The sequence below is a fragment of the Prunus mume genome, linkage group LG6 (assembly GCF_029339155.1).
Source record: "Prunus mume cultivar Tortuosa linkage group LG6, ASM2933915v1, whole genome shotgun sequence".
NCBI lineage: Eukaryota > Viridiplantae > Streptophyta > Magnoliopsida > Rosales > Rosaceae > Prunus > Prunus mume.
The window spans coordinates 3413748-3434121 of record NC_142703.1 but is presented as its reverse complement, the minus strand read 5'-3'; the positions used below and the strand labels follow the sequence as shown (position 1 = coordinate 3434121).

Genomic DNA, 20374 nt, shown 5'->3' with positions numbered 1-20374 from the left:
ATTCGGCGAACTCAAGGCGTACATGGTGAGCCCCTTTATTGTCAACCCACGAGTCAGGGGCGTCCTCACCATCTACCTCTCTGTCTGGCTATAAGCGATTAGCTCAGTGCTCATTCGACCACACAAAGGTGCTGAGCATCCGGTGCACTATGTGAGCAAAGGATTGCAAGATGCGGAGATTCGATACCTAGACATTGAGAAACTTGCTTTACATGCACGGTGGTTCGGCTAGCGCCTCGGCCATACTTTCAGCTCACACCATCCATGTCTTAACCAACCAACCACTTAGGCAAGTGTTGCAGAAGCCAGAGACTTCTAGGAGGTTAGTTAAGTGGGCCATTGAACTTGGTGAGTTTGATATCCACTACAAACCTCACCAAGCCACAAAGGGCCAGCCGTGGCTGATTTCATATCTGATTCACCGAACCCCATACTCGGCGGTCCTCGATTGCAATCACGCCTACTCCTACCTCGAACCAGGTCCATGTCGCCAGCAACGGCTCCCTAGACTTAACTCAGCCCTTGTGGACCTTGTATGTGGATGGCTCTTCCAATGCCCAGGATGTGGAGCTGGCCTCTGTTCTCATATCCCCAGACAAGGTTGCCCTTTTGAGTACGCCCTCCGCTTCAAATTCCACGCCTCCAACAATGAGGCCGAATACGAAGCACTCTTAGCCGGCCTTCGCCTAGCCAAGGAGATGGGCGCCAAGCAAATCCAAATATTCAGCGACTCGCAGCTTGTTGTCCACCAAGTCAACCAGGACTTCACGGCCAAGGACATCTCCATGACAGCTTACTACCTCCAACATACCCGCCACCTGCTTACAACTTTCAATGCTTATCTCATAGGCCAGGTGCCACGCTCTGAGAACAACCATGCTGATGCATTAGCTAGGCTAGCCTCGGCGATGGAGCGGGCATAGGTCGGAAACATCCACATCGAGTTCTTGGACCAGCCCAGTACACGGGCACCACTCATTTGTGTCATCGATCAAAGCCCTACATGGATGGACCCCATCACTCGGTTCTTGCGAGAAGGACACTACTGCGATCCTGCGAGCGCGGCGTGTTCGCTATCGTTCGCCCGATACTTGATCATCAATGGTGCCTATACAAGCGCGGCTTGAGCTCCCTTACCTTGGTGCACGACCCCAGAGGAAGGTACCTATGTCTGAGAGATTCATGAGGGTATCGTGGCAACCACTCGGCGCTCGCTCCTAGCACACAAGATCATTGGCGAGGATACTTTTGGCCATCACTTCACACTGATGCCCAAACCTTCACCCAGTCGATAAGTGTCGATTTGCCAACATCCCACAACTTCCGGTGAGCCATTGACACCATGGTCGGGTCCTTGGCCATTCGCCCAATGGGGACTTGACCTCATTGGACCTATGCCTGAGGGCAAGGGCTAAGTCAAGTATGCAGTTGTAGCTGTGGACTACTTCATCAAGTGGGCTGAAGTTGAGGCCTTAGCCACCATCACTGCAGCCCGCATCGAAACTTTTGTTTGGCAAAACATCGTCTGTCGCTTTGGCATCCCCAACACCATCGTCACAGACAATGGCCGGCAATTTGACAACGCAAAGTTCAAGCAATTTTGTTCCAACCTCAAGATAAAGCTTTGCTTCGCCTCCCCAGCCCATCCTCAATCTAATGGCCAGGTGGAAGCTGTGAACAAGATCATCAAGAAAACTCTAAAAACTAAGCTTGACAAAGCTAAGGCAGACACGCCTTCTCTCTGCCGAAGGAAGACACTCTTCAGAGATGCCAAACACTCTTGAAACTCCCATTGCCAAAGCTCACATTGTTAAACCTAATTCTCATGACCGTGTCACCACCGACGACTGCACGAGTCCCATCAGGAAATCTACACCAACCTCCCACTTTCACTTCCTATAAAGGAGCAGTGCCTAATCTGAGGGTAACTACTTTTCGCCTTTTACTATTACTCTGCAAAATTACCCTTCTTGGTGACTTAAGCATCGGAGAGCCTTCAGTAGGCACCACCAGGTGCGGGCTTGAACGCTTCCCTTATCTTTGTCTTCTACAGGCTAGCCTTTATTGAAGTCCCAGACCCTTTCCCTGCTGAAGGCAAATCCCTTTTTCTCTAAGTTAACCCTCTCGAAAAAAAGTGTAACACACCCGACTCCAAATTTATCTCTGTTTTAATTAATTTGAGTGAAATTAAGAATTTACCCTTGGGATAGGGGTATTTTAGTCATTTTCTTACCCGGAAGGAATTTGGGAATTCCGGATGTACCGTTAAGTAGAGCACGGCGAGATGAGTTCGTAGACACGTAGTGGGCTTGAATCGGGTTTATGCGAGAGAGATCTGATCCAAATACCCTCAGTGGCAAAATCGTAAATATTTTGAAATGGAATTTTTGGTTAAAAGACGGATTGCCCCGTCTCTCTCTCTCTCTCTCTCTCTCTCTCTCTCTCTCTCCCGCGTCCCTCTCTCTCTCTTCTACGGTTCGCGACGGTGAAATAGCCAGTCCACGTTTTGGTGGTTGTGCTCTCGTCCAAACCACCAAAGTCGTGGTAGGTACCAAATGAGCCGCCAGTCCTATTCCTACCGAGTCCAGTCCCGCCCGACGCCGTGATTCGCCGGAAAACAAGGAGAAAAGCTCGGTTTTGTGAAACTTCACCGGCCGTTCTCCGTCGTCCGGCCGCCATTTTTGGCGATCCAGGTATGGAAATCTATCCTTTCCTCATGATCTAGCTGATGGATGGGTAGGATTTCGTTAATTTTGAGCCTAGATTATCTGATTTTCGAGTTAGGGTTCGGCCGGTTTTGGGTTCGCGATTTCGGCCACTTCCGGTCAGATTTTGGGGTATGCCCAAGAACAAAAGTGGCTCAGAATAGGGTTTTACATCTAGGATAGGAAGCTTGGCGGTGGTTTGGAGTTTTCGGCCTCGGAAATTACTCAAGGCACCCACGGCATTTTGCGTAGCGTGCAGGCTAGGAAAATGGACGGCGAGGTTCTAAAATGATCTCTGGTTCTCACAGCGCGTAGGTGTGCTCGGATCTCATTTGATGCACCGTTAGAGTCGAGCGGATATTGCATATCGCGTATTTTCCGGGTTCGCTAGGTTTGGACCGTTGGATGGTCCTGGTTATTATATGTTGATCTAGGTATTACCAGGATCGTGTAGGATTCAGCGGTTGTAAACGGAGTCCGGATACTCCGAAATGCCAACCCTGGGGTAGGTTTAGTAACCGTCCGATCGTGTGATCGTGAGCGATCCGACCGTCCGATCTGGACCAAACTTGCAGGACATGTGTCCTAGAGCCTGTAGAACCTATAGGAACTTTGGATCGAGAATTTGGAGGTCGTGGGCCCCCGTCCGTTTGACCAAGGTTGGGTAGTTTGACCCCAGGATTGACCCTGAGACTTCCTAGGAAGATTAAAATGACCGTAGTGACGGGTCTTGATTGTATGTTGGTTATGTGGGTATAGGATATCAGTTCATTATTTAAATGGGGGAGTTCATGGGATGCTTTATTGGTTGATGTTATTGTAGTATTAGAAATTATATAGTATATATTTAATTGTGTGGATGTATAATGATATATAAAGGGATTGAATGTTAGTTTACAGTGCTATATGCACTACCCCACGTACCCCCCCATATTGTGATTATGTTGAGGCCAAGTGAGCGATGATGATGGGTGGTGAATGTAGCGAGCAGTTAAGTGAAATGTAGCGAGGCCGGTGTGAGTCGCACGTGTCTTTGGATTAGCGGCGTGTTGACAGACCCATCACGTGGCGGGTGCGTCGGCGTATAAGGAGAGATATGATTGTGTGAGGGTGGTGAGAATGTAGCCATGCCGGTGTGAGTCGCGCGCGTCTTTGGATTAGCCGACATGTTGGCAGACCCTATCACGTGGCGGGCCGTCCGGCGTATGAGGAGATATGATTGTGTGGTGGTGAGAATGCAGCCGGGCGGTGTGAGGTCGCACCGCGTCTTTGGATTAGCGGCGTGTTAGCCAGACCCATCATACAAGGCGGGTGCGTCCGTCGTATGAGGGGAGCTATGCGATTGTGTTTGGTGTGTTGTGATGGATAAACCCTAGAATGTATGAATTTATATGGATGTAATGGTTTATTTGATATCAGGAGCCAGGATTGATAGGAAAGAGCTACGTGTGGCTTGATCCCTTAGTAGGGTACGTAGGCAGCCTGGGATAGCGCCTAGGTGCAGCCACGACTTAGACACCACTTAGGTGGTTTTATCGAGTATGATGCGGACCTCGTGATTGGTCCCGAAACTTGGTTGGATTGAGACTTGTCCTGTGGATTGAGTGAGCGAAGGTGTGCATAGATAGATTTTGAATTGGTTATGTGCATGTTTGATGCATGAAGTTATTTTAAAAACAGTGTGGGCAGTCTGCTAGAATCATTTGAAGGCCGGAGGCCATTTATGTAAGTTGCATGAGATTATATTGTGCGTGCTGCTTTGGTTGGGTTATAAAATGTGTTTTATGCGGTGGAAATTTTGAAATGTTCAATTCTGGGGAGACTGCGGAATTTCGTGAGAAAGTCTCGTGCTTAATCCTCTTTGGTAAAGAGGACATAGTTTAAGGAGTGAACCATGGGGGTGATGCCGAGGTCTCCGAGGATTAAATCTCGGGTTAGGAAATTCAGGTAGGTCCTGTCAAAGAGCATCAACATATATACATATATTTGCATATCTATATGAGTATATATTCCTTTATTAGGACCATGTATTTTTCGCCAATATGCTTGTTTGAATATAATATGTGTGGTTATTATAACCTAACAAAAATATAAATCATGATAATTAAGAATATATAACTTTAAGACTATATGTTTTTGACAAATATACTTGTTTGAATACAAAAATGCATATGTGTTTGTTATATCCAAATATAGGGAGTATAATACTATTCCATTTTGTACTCTATGCATCCATGTATTTTTTGAAATTTTAAACTATTTTAATTTAAACATTTAATTAGATAATTAATTTTATACATAAACATCACTTACAAAATAAGTATATTAAATGGGGCCTAACAATTGTAGTATTCTAATTATCTAGAGCAAACATCAAGTTATATTTATACAAACCAAAAGTAAACATATACTTTTTAAAGGTTTTTTAGGTTTTAGACATAAAAAAAAATTTCACTTTTGGGAAAAGCCAAAGCTTTTTCAAAAAAGACAAAAAAACCGCTCAACTTTCAAATCAAAGACATGCAAATGTATTGGATTCCTTAGGAAATCTAAAAATAAATAAGGGCATTTTTGTCCATTTTTGCTTCTTTTAAAATTTTTCTCTCTCCTTTTGCTTTTTCCAAAATGTCCCCCCCTCTCTCTCTCTCTCTCTATATATATATATATATTAATTAAAACATACATATAATTATAAGTAATATGTAATTTATAGGAAGTTTAAAATTTAAAATATATATATTTTAAAAAAAATCTTTGCCTTTTGTTGTTGAATAGGACAAAAAGTTAAAAGAGAGAAGGGCAATATGGTCATTTTACTGTGATGCCAAATAGGACAAAAAAGAACAAAGAACATAAGTAGGGTCAAAACCGTAATTTTACTATTCCTAAGCTACAGTCTATGAATAGTGATTTGGTTGATCAGCTTTAGTATATATATAATTTCAGAGCTATAAGAAGACTGACATCACTACATATGCTATAATCAAAATCACAAAACATTAAGATGTATTGTAAGCTATAGAGATATTGTTCAAAAAGGAACAACAAGTAAGGGTGGGCATCAAAACCGGAATACCATCTAGTTTCTGAGTGACTCACTCACTCACCATTGCTATTTTATCCCATCTAGTTTCTTGAATTCCATATTTCAATTGTTCTTCTTTTTCCATCACGGCACATGCCATATCGATTCCCTTTCCACCAGAAATCTCCATTTCTTTTTACCATTTCTGCATGAGCAATTAAATCAAGCTTAGCAGGTTGAGAAGGTTGTGCCTTGTTCTACTTGTTCTTCATATGTCCTAATTGAACAAGGCATAATATATAACAGAATTTTCCACCCCTCCCACTCTAATTATTAAGGTGGAAAGTAATTTATTTTATTTTCAAAGATATTGGAAATCAGTAGTGATCAAGCAAAGCCTTGAATTATGACTTATTTGTTAACTCTTGAATATGATGAATCTCTTTCAACTATGTCCATTCACTGTCAGTCTTCACTTGATACATCATCTGTTGCAGATTTTTTAAGGTATCAACATTAATACAGAATCATACCGATCCCGTTTGGGTCCGGTATGATTTGAATGTGTTTTCATAAACTCTCATCCCGTGTCATCCTATCCTGATTCCCCTATTCGGAATTGACACCGGAATGACCTTCATTCCATGTCATCTTATACCATGCCCAGCCCTAATAACAAGTGTATCCCAAGTAAAAGGGAAACACAAAGGCACGCTAAAAACATAGCAAGCAACAAACACAGCCCAATTAAGCACAACAGAGCCAAACAAACATCCAAGAGGCTTAGATAAGGCCCGTACTATAGAATTCTCGTCCAGTAGAAGCTGAAGTTAGCAACCGAAGGCTGAAGGGCACCAACTAAAGCCCAAAATCTCTATATAATCAGGTAGACATGCAAAAGCACCAATGCCAAAGCAAACCCACAATCACAAATTATCGTTGTCTAGCTCTAAATAGGTAAGCATATTTTTCAATAATTAAAAATTCAGTGGAAAATTGAAATTAAATATAAAGCAAACATAAATTTAATCATCGAATTAGGGGTCTCATTCAATCTTTTGGGAATGAGCACGAATTGTGAATACAATAACCAACTTCCAGTGAGCAAATGAATGGTCGATCCTTTGACATCAGCAAAGAAAACCTACACTAGCTAGCAAGCAAACCAACCATCACAAAGACGAGAAACTATCCATTAATTTGTCTAATAAATCATTGGTTGGGAATTACATTTAATCATTTTAATTCCCACAAATTCTGTTATAAATAATATATGCATCATCAGATGATGAGTTGAGTCTTATCCACTTCTCTTGCCATTAAATAATCACATGATCATAGTCATTATGAGTTATCCTCGACATCCTCTTCACCACCCAATGCACGTAATGTTTTTTATTTTTCATTTTATAACACAATCACCTCACCATCTATATAAAACCCTTCATTCGTATCATTCTCTTACTCATCCACAATAATCAAAATGGCAGCTTACACAACTTTCAAGCTCTTCCTTCTCACAGCTCTTCTAGCCTTGACTATGTCATTCTTAGCCACAAGTGCTCAACCTTTGAATCCTAACCTAATTCGGTTGAAATCGAACCTCGCTGCCAGGTTGAATTTGGGTGAAGAATCTTCCAACTGCTGGGACTCTTTGTTCCAATTCCAGGCATGTTCTGATGAGGTTGTCATGTTTATTTTTTTGAATGTTGAGACTTACTTGGGTCATAGCTGTTGTGAAGCCATTCGGACCATTGAGCATCAGTGTTGGCCTGCCTTACTTGGCACACCAGGGTTTACCGCGGAAGAAACTGATGTACTCAAGGGTTACTGTGATGAAGCCGATCATGTTAAATCCCCGCCGGCAAATCCACCATCACCACCATCAATTCATGATCCTATAAATGTAAAAGTTGTTCCTAATTTGGAGAAGTTGGTCCCTTGAAGAATTTGAGATCTTCAATCAATAAGAATAACGCATGGGGTCTCTAGCCACGCTAGTTACTTAATTAGTAGGGTCTATTTTGTTCATCTTAATTATGTTTTAGCATGAATCAGTCGCAGTGTTTTAATGGCTTAATTGGTCTCATCTTTATGAGTGTATTATTATTTAAGACTAAATGATTAGAATAATCAGTTTCTATCGACTCCCAATTCTATATGGCCTATCATGAATGCATAGTTTTTGTTTTTCAAGTTTACCTTATTGAATGTAATTTTTTTTCCAATAAGAAAATGGGTAATGTCATCGCCTTCTTCCATAATTAAAAAACAATTATTTTAAAATTAAAAAAAAAACTAAGGCCCTGTTCGTTTATGTTTTGAGAGCCCATTTTCATTTTGAGAAAATAAAAACAAACAAAAAACCTGTTCGGTGGGCAAAAATAGAAAACACGGAGAATGTTTTATGAAAACAAGAACAACTTCACATCTACTTGTAGAAAACATAAAAAAAACTGTTTTCGTTCTCACATAAAACAAACACTGAAAACACGATGCTTCTCTCACTCAATCTTCTCTCCCCATCAGACCAAAACCATTGTCAGACGCTGACAGCAGAGAACCACATGCAGAGCTTGAACCACCACTATTACACAATCAAAATCACCAATGCCCCATCGAATCAGATTGACCTCACCATCACTCAATCGAACCCAACAGAATCTCTACGCAATTGAATTGAACCACCATTGTTGAACAACTAATTGCAGAACCAATTTTCAGTCCAAGAAAAGGAAAAGGAGCTAGGAAGCTACTGGAAGGTGAGGTTGCAGTGAGAGAGAGACAAAGAGAGGGTGCAGTAGCATGCAGAGAAAGTGGAAAAAAGAGGGGGGTTGGTCTGATTCTTCAATTTTGAGGAGAGAGAGAGAGATATATATATATAATTCTAGTTTTATACTTTAGAATTTTATTCTATTTTTTAAATGGTATTCTTTTAGATGATTAAAAAAATACTTTTAAAAAATAATATATGTACTAATTTTATTTTATTTTTTTTGAAACTCACATATTGATTACATACTGTTGTATTAAAAAAAAATGCATTTTAATTAAAGTTACATATTCACTATTTTTGTCTTTTTCACATATTACTACTAGACGCGTTTTCATTGTTTTTGTTCTCTTGAAAACAGTTATCAACTAAGTTACCAAATCGTTTTTTTTTTTAATGCAGAAAAAAGGGGTATTCGGGTGGGTATGGGGATAGTCCTCGACGGGACGTGGACGGGATTCCCAAACCTATTAAATGGGGATGGGTTCAGGGACGAGGGCAGGGATAGAGAGCTGGGACATGGATGGTATTGTCATACCCGACCCTTACCCGACCCGTTGCCATCCCCAATCTAAACTGCAGGGCATGAGGATCTCTCTCTCTCTCTCTCTCTCTCTCTCTCACACACACACATAACTATGATGCCATGGGAATTTGAACTTGAGACCTCTGGTCTGCAAGTTAAGGCCATTTTCCATTGGGCTAGACTTCGTTGGCAGAACGCAACCTAATAGTTTCATGAACCTTAAAGATGTTTTGTGTTAAAAAGCCTAATTTTTATAGCGGATGAGGAAAACATGTAGGAGACCAAATGCATAACAAATTTTGAAGTGTGATGTGACACCGTCTCATGATCTTATATGTGTTATAGTATTGCTGGATAACATATGATGAATATATCATGAACTTAGATCATACACGTGTTGTAATATGAATGAATGATACAGCAGTGTGATGGGTGTGACCTCACATCATTTTCGCGCATATATATATATATATATATACACACGTATATATGCATTATTATCCTCTCTTTTTTTTTTTTTTATAACAAAAAGGCTATTAGCTCTACGCATTAATTAATGATATTTGGGAGAAGAATGCCAATTTGCCAAACCAAATGCATGAGATATGCATGATCCCTCCATCACATGTTGAACTCTCCACGTTTATTCCTCTCTCTCTCTCTCTCTCTCTCTCTCTCTCTCTCATTTAAAGGTTGAGTATCTTGTGAAATCTTTCCTTACGTGCATGGGACTTTCTCCCATATATCTTCTCTAAACCTGTAAACTGCAGTACCACATGTCATTAGCTAAAGGCTCCACGTGTGTCCTAGCGCAGCATTTTGTGTTCAATTATGAGACGCCATGTCTTTTTAATCACACAAGCCTTTTTCAAATGCACTGATTTGACAAACTCAAAAATTGTTAGCGGTGTTCTAACTTCTACCCTCATATTTCAATTAACAGGTTTCAGGTTTGCCTGCCTGCCGACCAACCTTGGTGAAGCATCGACGCTCCCTAAAGCCATTCCCATATTTCACGACCTAATCTAGTTATGTCAGCTCAATGCTACTTCCCTCTGCATGTTTGTTTAAAGGTGGGTTAAGCCCTTATGTTAGGGGAGTAAAAAACATAGAACGGAAAATTAAAAACAATTTCAAGTTTTAATTCTTTGTTTTCTCACTCATTTCTTCTTCTGGTGATCATCTTTCATCGCTCTCTCATTTCTCTCATCTTATATTGGGAAAAGGGGAATCGAACCTTAAGACTAAAAAGCTCTTAACCACTAAGGTACAATCCCCGTACCATCCTTTTTCCTCTTTATATCTTTAACTAAAAGAAAATAACTACAAAAAGAAAACAACAACTCTACAGAATCGGACAAGTCTTGCATCTTTGAACCTTTGTTTACGTCATTGAAGTTTATGTCTATTATACATGCTTCTCATTTTCGAGACACCGACCAAAGTTTTAAGTGCTCCAAATCAAAGGAACAATGATGCAAAGTGTATTGAGGGAGGCAAAGTATTGATATTTAGAACATGAAACTAAATTTATTGTATCTTACAAATGGTGGCTCTCATGCATGGCAGTTTCTTGGGGACTATGGTTTCTCATTAATTAATTAGGTACGTATACATCTACATACCAGAAAGTCCTACAAATTATGTCACATTTGCCAAATTGATGAAAGTAGATATACTCTAACAGATAATGCTTGGATTAAAATAGAAAATTTTATTTTAGATCATGGAAATATTTAAGAAAAGAAGAACATCTACGAAAGAAAGAAGAAGCATTGATTGATGACGAAAATGTGACAATGATAGCAGTTGCATGACAAAGATAAATATATTTAGCTTACTAGACATCAATGATTGAGTTTCAAAATTGGTGATAGGGCATGCAAACATCCAGAGGTGCCTCTATAAGGTGTGTACGTATACCCCCCAAAAACTTATAATTAACTTATTTTTTATTTATTTTATATAACTTGTATAAATGAGAATTTCATCTTGAAGGGTACAATGGCCATTTTGATTGTAGGCTTGTAGCAGTGTTTTTTGGGCCTCCTTGATACTCCTCTATATAGGTTATGTATAACTGTAAGAAGAAAATATACATAAAGGCGAAAAAGAGAGGCCAGAGAGGGCTGTGTCAGATGCAGAAAAGGTCCTCAAGAAGGGAGGACTCTTCAGCAAATTTTGCCTTAAAGCTTGCAAACAAATTGGAGAAGTAACTCATCTCTCTCTCTCTCTCATGAAAATATTGGAGTTATGAAAAAGACAGCGTGAACTACAATCCTTAAACAGCCTTTAATAAAGCAGAGATATATTCAACAAACTAACTAGCTAGAAAGTTGAATAGCTAGCTCATTCAAGCCCTTCCTTGTTCTTTCTTTTAAGGTTCTTATAAGCAAGCCCCACAGTTGGGTTATGAATTCAAGATCATTATTAAATCTCTTCTTCACAAGTTGGGAGCTAGCTCTTCTTCTTAACCTAGCTAAGATCGACATCAAGTCTGTTGTTCCGATTAAAAGATCGACCTCAATATGTGGGCAAAACTTAAAGCTTCTTCAAAGATTGCAAAAGGTATGTTGTATATGTTTTTGTTTAATTAAATTTTTCGGTTGAAAGTTATATCTTCATCTTTTTTTCCTCTACAATTTTGGATTATTGGTTTTCAGGGAAAGAAGTGATAAGACAAGTTCGAAAAAGCTTCAATCTGAACGAGGAGTACCTCAGTGCATTTAGAACCAAATCATATGCAGACTTCTACAATAAGGCTCAATTGCTTGTAAACGAGCCATCATCTTCTTTTAGTTACAGCCATGATCACAAATTCTCAGAAGTCCTCCTAGAACCTGGTCAAGAAGCCATACCTGGTATTCTTGAATCTGCGATTCTTTCGAAGGTGCCTGAATTGAAAGGCCTTATGCTCAACTACTTTGACATCAGTGCTGAGGCCTCAAAAATATGTAGCCACCTCTTAAAAAGCATCAAACGTATCCAATCCAACTACCACGTCGTTCAACAAGCACTTGATAAATTCGAGGACTATTCCCCGAACAAAATCAAATCGATTGTTTCTGAGCTAAACTTGTTCATTCTCCAAAACAACATTAACCCTTTTTCAAATCCTAATAACCATGACTTTGAGCTCATTCATGACAAGTACTCGTCGGTTTTGCACCACCTGAAGTCGATGAGAAGAAAGGTGTCACGGAAGATTAAGCTCGTCAAGTTTTTCAAAAAGGCTTCTGGGATTTGCATAACAGCAGCTTGTAGTTTGATTGCTATATCAGCTGTTGTTCTAACCGTACATACTCTCACTGCCTTGCTCATGGGACCAGCTATCTTCAGCTTCCCATTTAAGCGCTTAAAGAAAAAGTTGAGTAGTATCCCGTCTTTGAGAAGTAGGATTCTTACCAAAGTCGGAGAGCAACTTGATGTAGCCGCCAAGGGGACTTATATTCTGAACAGGGATTTCGACACAATGAGCCGACTTGTGGCAAGGCTTCATGATGAGGTTGAACACAACAAGTCAATGATTCGGTTCTGCTTGGAGAGGAGAGAGGATAAGTTTTCGTTGCAAGTTGTGAAGGAGCTTAAGAAGAGTGATATTGGGTTCAGAAAGCAAGTGGAGGAGCTTCAAGAGCATGTGTATTTGTGTCTTGTGACGATCAATAGAGCTAGAGCTTTGGTCATCAAGGAGATGAAAAAATCTTGTGTAGACAATTGATTTTAGGAGTCTAGGAAGGTAGCTATATAAAAGTCTTGTACAGCATAGTAATTCAATATGTGTAAATTATACATAATTATACTACAGTATTTATTGGGGGTTCATGTTATTTTTTTTTTATATTAAAAAATAAAACAATTGTGTAAGCATCCGATCTATTTTGAAGACTCGACATTGTTGTCAGCTCAAAAAAATTAAAAAATATTATTTGACATTGTGTTTGGTATGCATCATTTCATTAGAGTGCGTATATCGTTATATGTTATTTTCAAACCTAATTGGGATAATCCTCTCGAGGGGAAGTGATGAGTGCTAGTGATGCTCACCCCAACTTTATTTCGAGAAATGTGCAATCTGGAATGAAGTCGGTACGAGTGGTGTCTGTGACTTGTCAAATACCAATATGGTTGTTTGCGTAACAAATTTGGCAAGCTACTATGAAAGTACCATTAAAAAAGGGCAATGAAGCCAAATGCGGACAAGAACCATCGGCAAGACAACAACCACACAAGGATCCAAAGGGGGACCACCTAACATGTTCTTATCACAACCTCCACAGATTCTCGGCTTTTTCCCATATATTTCCAAACAACTGATTCAGCTCCAATACAAAAAGATTGAACCAACATATTAATGGGTGTGTTCGCAGTTATTATTGTGTGGATATCATTGTAAATATAGAGAGGTAATATAAAATATATAGCATCTACATAATAATAATATGCAGATGCCTATATAGGAGAAAATATGTATGTTATTATATTGATAATATCATTTGCACCTGCATTTAACGACCACTTTACTGGCTATCACTTAATATCATTTGCACCTGATTTTAGAGAGGTACTCTGCATTATGAGAGTTTTCCATCTTTACATTGTGAGTGTTTTATTTATATTGTTAGAGCATCCACAATCACCCCACTCCCTATTTCTTAGAAAATTTTAATTTACACAAAAAAGCTATTATAAGAGCTCTCTAAAAAATTCAAACTCCAACCATACTCCCTAATTTGGCGATCAAAAATGTTTTTATTTCGAAGAGTTTTTCAGAAATTTAACTCTCTCTCTCTCTCTCCGCGCCTTCTCCCCTCTCTGCGATTTGCAATAAAATATTCATATTCAAATACTAAATATTCCAAAATAATAAACTACAATGATCTCTCTCCTATTTTGTAGGTGAGGTTTTCATCCATTTGTTGTTCAATTTTGATATTCTCACGAATTTGGTTGTTTGTGGTTTGCAAAATACCTACAGGGAAAAGATGCTCCACTTAAAAAAGTAGTAAGGAAAAAAAAAAAAGGTGTTCGTGGAGATTTTCAAATGTCTACAGTGAAAAGAATCGAAAAAAATGTTTGTTTGTGCTTTGCAAAGCACCTACAGCTACGGCAGAAAGAATAGAACAGACGGTGTAGGTAGCTTGCAATAGAAAGTGATTACAAATATAAAATGCAGAAAAAAAAATTGATAAAATTAAAGATATCATTAATAAATGTTTAAAATAATAATAAAATATGGTAGCGATTTAATTATAGGATATTCCGGTTTGGGATTCATAAGTCTTATTTTAGGAAATTATAGAATAATCAAGGGTTCGGATGTACTCACATTGAGCATATGATACTCCCATTCAATTATTTTGGACTTGTGTAAGCCATTTTTAAAAAGCAATATTTTAAATGGTACTTTGATTTTACAGCTGGGACTTAACTATTTATCTTTTAAGTAATACAAATTAGAAAAGTATTAAAAAAGAAAATTGATGGATTTGGGGTCCAACCCTCCGTCTCCATGTACTCAAAGCTACGCCAGAGGTCTTGTTGTGGTGAGACCCCTTGCATGAGTTCTGAGGGAAGCTAGTCCATGTTCAGTACCATTCCTAGGGTGGCATCTGTAGCGCCTTTCAGAGTATGCTTCAACTCAATCCACATCAGCTGTGCCTTTCATTGATTTTGTGTTGCAGAGTGAGAGTGTACTAGAGGGTGTGTTTGTAGCAAATTCACATGGTGCAGGTGCACAAAGATGTGTTGTGTTTAGGATTTGTGGATGCTATGTTGTGCCCAAGTAACCCAAGGTGCTGCCATTGTGATCAGAGCGCATCAATTGGAGGACAATCTTCTTCAATTTGATTTGGCTAATAAAATACTTGGGTTCAAAATTGGATTCTAAGGTGATATTATGTCTGCTGAGCATCCGATATTTGAGTGTTTAGAGGAAGAGCAAGGAGAGGGGTGGCACAGATTGGGGGTTATGGAATACTGTGTTTGGTTTTGATTTGGGGATGAAGGGTTGTTGGAACATTATTCTTTCATAGTGGGGTTATTATGTCTTTTTCTAAACTTTATTTTTCTAATTTTATTTTAAAAGATAAAAGTTAAGTCCAACTGTAATAAAGTAAATTAATTCTTTAAAAATGGACACATGTTTATTTGATTGTTGTATGTTAAAAAGCATCAATTGGAATATACTTATTATGTAAATTATGCGTGTTGAATATTATTGAGTTTGAATTTCTCCTATTTTAGGATGTCTGGATTTTTATAGGGAGCATTATTGGAGGTGGGTTTTTTCAATTCATCCCCAAATTTTAGCTAAAAACACAAAAAAGAGGTGGTTTAGGGAGTCTCTAAAAAATTCCAACTGTCAACCATACTCCCTTATGGTTTGGAGATTTTTTCAAGCAATAAAATATTCATATTCAAATACTAAATATTCCAAAATAATAAACTACAATGATATTGTAAGTTTATTTTTGTTCTGAGTTTGATACTCTTATAGTTGGGATGTCTATACCAAAGTTTCTTCAATCCTACATGAAAATCGAACTTAATGGATGAGGTGTTTGTGTGCTGCAAATGTCTACAGTGAAAAGAATCGAAAAAAAAATGTTTATTTGTGCTTTGCAAAGCACCTACAGCTACGGCAGAAAGAATAGAACAGACGGTGTAGGTAGCTTGCAATAGAAAGTGATTACAAATATAAAATGCAGAAAGAAAAAAAAATTGATAAAATTAAAGATATCATTAATAAATGTTTAAAATAATAATAAAATATGGTAGCATTTAATTATAGGGAGTCACTAGGAGCCTTTTCTCTCTCCTCAGATTTAGGAACTCCTAGAGGTCTCTCCTATTTTAGAGCTGGATAGGAGCATGATTGGAGGTGGGTTTTTTCAATTCCTCCCCAAATTATAGCTAAGGAGGTGGTTTAGGGAGCCCATTGTGGATGCTCTTGTGGTTTGATTTTTTCAAGCTTAACTTATTTTGGTTTGTTCTGAGTTTGCACTCTTATAGTTGGGATGTCTATACCAAAGTTTCTTCAATCCTACATGATCGTTAATAGATGAGTCGCAGATTGTCTAAATTTTGATGCTGGATCGCTTTATTATTGTAATAGCTCTTTGTAGCTAGTTTCTTTTTTATACTGAATTATGAATGTAATCCTGAAATTTCTGTATATTTTTAAATTAAAAAAAAAAAAAAAAGAGGTATTCTACAATATTGTCAATAGATGTGGTACTCATTATATATGTGTATATATGCTGATTTTTGGTTTAAATTCACAATGTAAAATAGGTCTTGCAATAGAATAGGAAGAAATTGTCAAATCTCTTGGTTGTCATAAACATCTTTTCAGTATTTATTGAAAAAGAGAGAGTGTTTTTTTTTTTCTGAAGCAGGTGAAGAGAGAGAGAGATCATAACTGATTTTTTTTTAGTTTCTTTTTATATAAATATGATGACAATGTAATGCTGAATAGGCTCTCTCTCTCTCTTCGGTCTTCACTCTGCCTCTCAACCACTCGCAAGTCACAACGGCAACACAACAAACCCAAGTAAGATAGGTCTTTCTCTCCAATCTGATTGCTTTGGTTTATAATTTCTGATGTGGGAAAGTTTCATTTCTCGTCATCTTACTTTGCTATAAAAGATGTGGGTTAGTTTGAATTAGGAATTTGGATTGTCGAGAAAATTTTTCCTGATTGTGGGTTTTAATCTAGATTATGAAAAAACAAAGACATATATAGATTAAGAAGAAAAAAGATTCTGCTCTGTCCAAGCAAAACATGAAAGCTGATATGAAATCTACAACATAAATAGATGAATGCTTGATTTTATGAAGCAGAATGGTTTTGGTATTGTTGAGATGGTCAAATGGTATATAGGTGGAGCTTTCTCTTGTCCATGTACTGATAGTCAACAATTGTAATATGAAAATTCAATCTTTCCCAAGTCCAAAGGTGGGCGGTGAAATGAGCAGATTTTTATGCTAATCAAATTCAGTATTTCCCATACAAAATTTCAACCTTCATTGTTTTGGCCCTTTATCTTCTTCCCAAGTTTTGTATACTAGTCAAACACTTACCTTTTCATTCCTGTGATAGTTTCTTGTGCTAGTTGTGTTATTTTATCTCTATAATTGATTTCTTTTCTTTTCTTTCTGATACTGGTGTATAAAACAGAAAAGAACCGATGACTGATAACTCACAGGGAAAAAAATTATATTGAGTTTGGAGGTTTATCACTTCTCAGACTATTCCATCACTTAATTCAAAAGGACAGGGCTGCCTGACTGGTGAAATTGATGGAGGGTTCAATCAGGTGTTCTGCTAACTACATCCCCCTCTCTCCAATCAGCTTCCTGGAGCGCTCGGCCATAGTCTACAGAGACAGGCCTTCTGTTGTATACGGAAGCATCATCTACACTTGGAGAGAGACACTTGAACGATGCACCAGACTCGCTTCTGCTCTTTCCCAGCTCGGAATTTCTCGTGGAGATGTGGTTTGCAACAAACTACTTATTTCATGTTATTGTAGAAGTTTTGCTCTGTTTGTTCCCATTATTGACTACTTTGCAATTTGCATCTTCATTTTTTATGGTTTCAGTGATTTGGTTTGTTTATTTGCTCTTTTGTATTTCCTTTTGGGGAAGTTTGGATTTGTGACATGTCCCAATATCCAATCAACATAGTGAGGGAGAGGAGGTTGGTTGTTCTCCTTGCTTTCAGATTTTGATGATGTTTTTGTGTCGTTACTACCATGTTCTGGCCACTTTGAACACATTTGTACCTGAAGTAATTGAATTTTAAAGTTTCTCCTTTAAGAGTGATTCACAAAATCCATGTTTATTTTGGCCATCCTTCTGTATCTCCATGAGATTCAGTCTAGCCAATGATGTGCATGTCATGCTCACAGTGCAACACTTTTTTCTCCCTGAATTTCTTTTCTAATTACCCTCTTCTTCACATAAGGCTTGGGGTATATAAATCATTAAAACTTTTGATTTCTTTTCTTTCTTAGATTTTACTCCTCTTTGCCTTATTCTTAAAGCACCAGTGCAGATTAATTCGTGATGTCCTTTTCCCACAGGTAGCTGCATTGGCTCCAAATATCCCAGCAATGTATGAGCTCCATTTTGGTGTTCCAATGGCAGGCGCAGTTCTCTGTACACTTAATGTACGCCATGATTCACAAATGGTGTCAGTATTATTAAAACATTCTGATGCCAAATTCGTTTTTGTAGACTACCAACTTTTCCATGTTGCTAAAGGAGCATTTGACATTCTGTCCAAGACTAGAACCAAGCTACCTGTTCTAGTCTTAATCCCAGAGAGTAATCAATTGTCCCCTGAGTTCTGCAACCCCATTTCTGGGAACTTGGAATATGAGAGCCTATTAGGAAGGGGAAAACTCGATTTTGAGATCCAACAGCCAAAAGACGAATGGGATCCAATTTCACTCAACTACACTTCAGGTACTACATCAAGCCCAAAAGGTGTCATTTATAGCCACAGAGGTGCCTATCTCAATTCGTTTGCAGCAATTCTTCTCAATGAGATGCCCTCAATGCCTGTGTATTTATGGTGTGTGCCCATGTTTCATTGCAATGGCTGGTGCCTCACTTGGGCTGTGGCTGCTCAGGGTGGCACCAATATCTGCCAAAGAAATGTCACTGCAAAAGGAATATTTAGCTGTATTTCTCAGCACAAGGTGACCCACATGGGTGGTGCACCCACCGTTTTAAACATGATTGTAAATGCACCAGAAAATGAGCGAAGGCCACTTCCGGGAAAGGTAATAGTCATGACTGGAGCTGCACCGCCACCAGCCCAGGTACTATTCAAGATGGAAGAACTTGGGTTCAATGTAACCCACTCATATGGTTTGACAGAAACTTATGGTCCTGGGACAGTTTGCAGTTGGAAGCCTGAATGGGATTCCCTGCCTCGGGTTGAACAGGCAAAGATCAAGTCTAGACAGGGGTTGCAACATCTTGGCATGGAGGAACTCGATGTTAAAGATCCTGTGACCATGAAGAGTGTACCGTCTGATGCAAAAACCATGGGTGAGGTTATGTTCAGGGGCAACACCGTGATGAATGGATACTTGAAAGATCATCAAGCAACAAGGGATGCATTTAAAGGTGGATGGTTTCGTAGTGGGGACTTGGGGGTGAAACACCCGGATGGTTACATAGAACTAAAGGACCGTTCGAAGGATATTATCATTTCCGGGGGCGAAAATATTAGCACAATTGAGGTGGAATCAGTGCTTTTTAGTCATCCAGATATTCTTGAGGCAGCTATTGTGGGAAGGCCTGATGAATATTGGGGGGAGACACCTTGTGCATTTGTGAAGTTGAAGGATGGCTGTAAAACTGGTACAGAGGAGATTATTAAGTTTTGTAAGGATCGGTTACCCCACTATATGGCTCCTCGAACAGTTGTTTTTGAAGATCTGCCAAAGACTTCGACTGGGAAGGTGCAGAAGTTTGTATTGAGAGAAAAGGCTAAGGCCATGGAAAGCCTCACCAAGAACACCATCAGCAAACTGTAAAGCCTCTTGCTGTAGCTGATGACTGTTTTATTTGACAGTCTGTTTCTTTCAAGTTGTAAGTAGGCATTGTCAATTGCCATTTGTTCTGCTACTCCATCCACACTTTTATCCTGTGAAATTTAGTAATGGGAACTTGTAAGTGTGCCACTTTTTCATTCCTCTTTTTACATTAATGCAGGAAAACTTTTGTCAGTTAAACCAGAAAAATTTAAGTTGGATTGAATTCATTCTGATCCAGAATGAGTATACCTAAATTCAGCAGAATTAGTAACTCCAGTTAAGATCAAATACAAAAGGCCAAATTACATCTTTTAGCCTCCCTTGTCATCAATTCTCTTCAAGCTAAACTTTGGGCCATGAAAACTCAACTTCACTGCACAATACAGTAGGTGTTCTAAAGCTTGTAAGAAGGTTTCAAATCCATGTAAACATATTGTTCATGACCAAAACCTATTATGTAACGTATAAACTGAAATTCGCTTAAAACTGCAAACAAAAATTTGTCTGCAAAGCGTGCGTTTTACTTAAGGATAGCCCAGAACTAGGGTTGATTTTTGGAATGAAAATTCTATTTCAATTATGTTAAAATTCGGAATTTCAATATCCAGTCCAATTTGGAGAACTTTCAATTTTTGGAAAATTTCAGTACATATTTCGGAATTTTCTTGAAAAATTTCAGAAACTAGATACATTTTAAACATAACCAACCATTTGAAGGGTTGAATTGACTCAAAATTGAAAACTCATACCGGAATCTCAAAAAACTATTATATGCTAGTACTTAGATGTTTT

The 20374-nt window shown here is 38.7% G+C and overlaps 3 protein-coding genes and 1 pseudogene across 5 annotated transcripts; all 4 read left to right on the top strand.

The window, feature by feature from the left end:
- Positions 1-212: 212 nt before the first annotated feature.
- On the top strand, positions 213-923 carry LOC148915843 (uncharacterized). Its single transcript, XM_089055005.1, has one exon. It carries the CDS (start codon positions 213-215, stop codon positions 921-923), a length of 711 nt encoding a protein of 236 aa, XP_088911131.1.
- Positions 924-4657: 3734 nt separating this feature from the next.
- LOC148915842 (egg cell-secreted protein 1.3 pseudogene) lies at positions 4658-7857 on the top strand (annotated as a pseudogene).
- Positions 7858-11361: 3504 nt separating this feature from the next.
- Positions 11362-12851, top strand: LOC103336578 (UPF0496 protein At1g20180-like). Its single transcript, XM_008239637.3, has 2 exons — positions 11362-11597; positions 11693-12851. The coding sequence occupies exons 1-2, from the start codon at positions 11558-11560 to the stop codon at positions 12745-12747; spliced, it is 1095 nt and encodes a 364-aa protein (XP_008237859.2). The 5' UTR covers positions 11362-11557; the 3' UTR covers positions 12748-12851.
- Positions 12852-16426: 3575 nt separating this feature from the next.
- LOC103336577 (butanoate--CoA ligase AAE1) lies at positions 16427-19737 on the top strand. 3 transcript variants are annotated; one of them, XM_008239634.3, is made up of 3 exons: positions 16427-16581; positions 17209-17528; positions 18116-19737. In XM_008239634.3, the coding sequence occupies exons 2-3, from the start codon at positions 17331-17333 to the stop codon at positions 19580-19582; spliced, it is 1665 nt and encodes a 554-aa protein (XP_008237856.2). In that variant the 5' UTR covers positions 16427-16581; positions 17209-17330; the 3' UTR covers positions 19583-19737. The 3 variants fall into 3 exon arrangements, with proteins under 3 accessions (XP_008237856.2, XP_008237857.2, XP_008237858.2); XM_008239635.3 differs by having other exon boundaries at positions 16479-16590; XM_008239636.3 differs by lacking the exons at positions 16427-16581; positions 17209-17528 and adding an exon at positions 17651-17730.
- Positions 19738-20374: the final 637 nt, after the last annotated feature.